The sequence below is a fragment of the Pteropus vampyrus genome, unplaced genomic scaffold, assembly GCF_000151845.1.
Source record: "Pteropus vampyrus isolate Shadow unplaced genomic scaffold, Pvam_2.0 Scaffold34, whole genome shotgun sequence".
NCBI lineage: Eukaryota > Metazoa > Chordata > Mammalia > Chiroptera > Pteropodidae > Pteropus > Pteropus vampyrus.
Genome location: NW_011888815.1, coordinates 742,474 through 744,856, shown reverse-complemented (window position 1 = coordinate 744,856; position 2,383 = coordinate 742,474). Strand labels below are relative to the sequence as shown.

The 2,383-nt window shown below is 44.1% G+C and overlaps 1 protein-coding gene across 1 annotated transcript in view; it reads left to right on the top strand.

The window, feature by feature from the left end:
- AGBL1 (ATP/GTP binding protein like 1) overlaps window positions 1-2,383 on the top strand; it is a 545,529-nt gene that overhangs the window by 187,412 nt on the left and 355,734 nt on the right. Inside the window, exon 5 of the mRNA XM_023529006.1 lies at window positions 1,867-1,995. Within this exon, the coding sequence (XP_023384774.1) occupies window positions 1,867-1,995 (129 nt within the window). The remainder of the gene's footprint in view (window positions 1-1,866; window positions 1,996-2,383) is intronic.

Sequence of the window (2,383 nt, the reverse complement as noted above, 5' to 3'; positions counted from 1 at the left end):
GTCAGCAGGTCTTTACAGCATGTCTCCCCAGGCTGGGCACTGTTCTAGGCCCTGAGAATAATACCATGGCGACCAAGGCAGATAAAGGATCCTCTTTCATGGAGCTTGCATTTAAGTATGAAAGGGCCAGAAAGTAAATAAGTAATTCACTAGAGGATAGCAGATTGTGATAATTCACCAATGACAGGTGTGGTCAGGGAGAGGTGACATCTGTGACCAAACTCGAAGGGTAAGAAGTCAACAAAGCAAAGCGTGGGACAAGGGAGCTCTAGCAAAAGACAGAAGGGACATGGTCGAGACCCTTGTCATAAATAACACAAGCTAGGAACTCAGATCCGGGTTTCACACCTGGCCCTGACACTGATCCGCTGCTTGACCTTGGGCAAGTTCCTTAAACTTTCTGAGCCACTGGGCCCTCATCCACAAAATGAGAAGGGTCTCAGTACTTAATTCTAGGGTTGCTGTGAGGTTTACGTGAGGTATCGTGTGTCATGTGTTTAGCATGTGGGTTCAAGAGGCACGACAAACAAGAATCATGTGAGTTTCATGGGACAGAGATGAAAGACGTATCAGGTCAGTGGTTTTCAGGTTATACACCTAGATATTACTCTTGTCATAGTTACGTCAACACAACTTCCGTCATCGAGAGATTGTCGTCTTTCACCTTCACATTCAAGTTGCCAGGGGCTGACCTGAACCGAACAGAAATGAGGTTGTCTGCTAATGGAGCCAGTCAGCTATCTTTCTTCTGAAGGGGATGGGTCATATGAATTTAGTCTCAATCTCTATGTTAATGTCCTTTGATCCAAAGGTAAATGTTGGTAAACCAGGTTTAGGATATGGCCTCTGATGTACTCATTTCCACCTGGGAAGACTCTGATAGTGACTATATTTCTGCAAAAACAAACATGACAGTTTGTACATCACACTTTGGAAAGGGCACAAACAAATGCGACAGGTGGCATGGTCCCATGTTATCATAGTGGGAGCCAGGCACACAGAATAAATGGCACTTTCCCCTTATTGTTATTCTTATTGACTAATTATTGAAATCATAACAGTTTACCTGTAACACTAAATGTCAGGTTATTTGGATCAACAATTTAGAGAAATTTGGGGGAAATTTTTATTTTCTTAGTTGTTTTCACTCTTTATCATAAAGTTCTCTCTGTCACATAGAAAGATGACCTCATGTACCTATCTCTTAGATCTAACTGCCAACATTTTGACATATTTTCTTCACCTATTTATTTTTATTTGAAATATTTTAAAGAAAGCTACAGATAGCATTTTGCTCCTAAATACTTTTGAGTGCATTTCTTTGAAAAAGGATGTTTTCCTACACAGCCACAACGCTGCGATTACAAATCTAACAAAATAACAATGAGTGCATAATTTAGACTCATTTCGGTTTCTCCCAATGTTCCCAACATAATTTTTATGGACACATTCAAAGAAGCATCCAATCTAGGTCCCTGCATTGCCTTTCAATGTTACATAACTTAAGCATCCTTAGAAGTTTTTGCCCTACTAAACTAGTTCACGTTTGAGGACAACCAGAAATATTCTTACACCTAAGGGGCTGCGAGTCAAACAACCCACCAGGCTTCATATAAATATTATTTGAAGAATAAAGGACCATATGTGCACCCCGAATTAGCTCTTCTGAGCCATCTGGTTCCAGTGGGGACATACATAGTAGCATTTGCTATAAGATCTAAGACGTCTCATTGGCTCACGTTGATCATGATTTACCTGATTATCTCCTTCCCACCGTCCACTCTGCCTTCCTCTCTCCCCCACACTCCGTCCAGCCCTCATCACGAACGGGCAGCACAGCTGAGATGGGTTGATTTGTGTCCGCAGATAAAAAGTTTGGAAAGAAGGCCCTGGAGTTGGAAGCCCTTGATGTGACATTGATTCTGGCCAGGAAAAACCTGTCTCACAGCCAGAACCTCCTCCACTGTCTCTGGGCTCTGCGTGTGTTTGCCACTAGTGGTAAGTGACTCAGTTGTGGCTCTCTGGGCTGGGGCTCCTTGGAGGCCATGTGGGGGTGCTGTTGGAAAGTGGAGAACAGATGCGGTCCCCAAAAGATAAACCACGAGGAGCCTCATGTGCTGGACGCTGTAGTGGTGTGAAGTTTCTTCTTCATCTCCTCCTCACCCTGGAGGCTGTTCCTAAAGTTAGATGTCAATATTGTTTTCCCTTGGGGACCACACATTCTAGCACTCTAGGCCTCTCGACTAGTACAGCAAGGGGAAGAAGGCCTATGGCAAGAGAGGGCAGACTTTATTCAATCCTCATCACATGCACAGCACAGTGCGGTGGGTTAACACCTGTCAAGACCGACCCTCCCGTCACAGAGCTCCCTGCTATGTCCCCG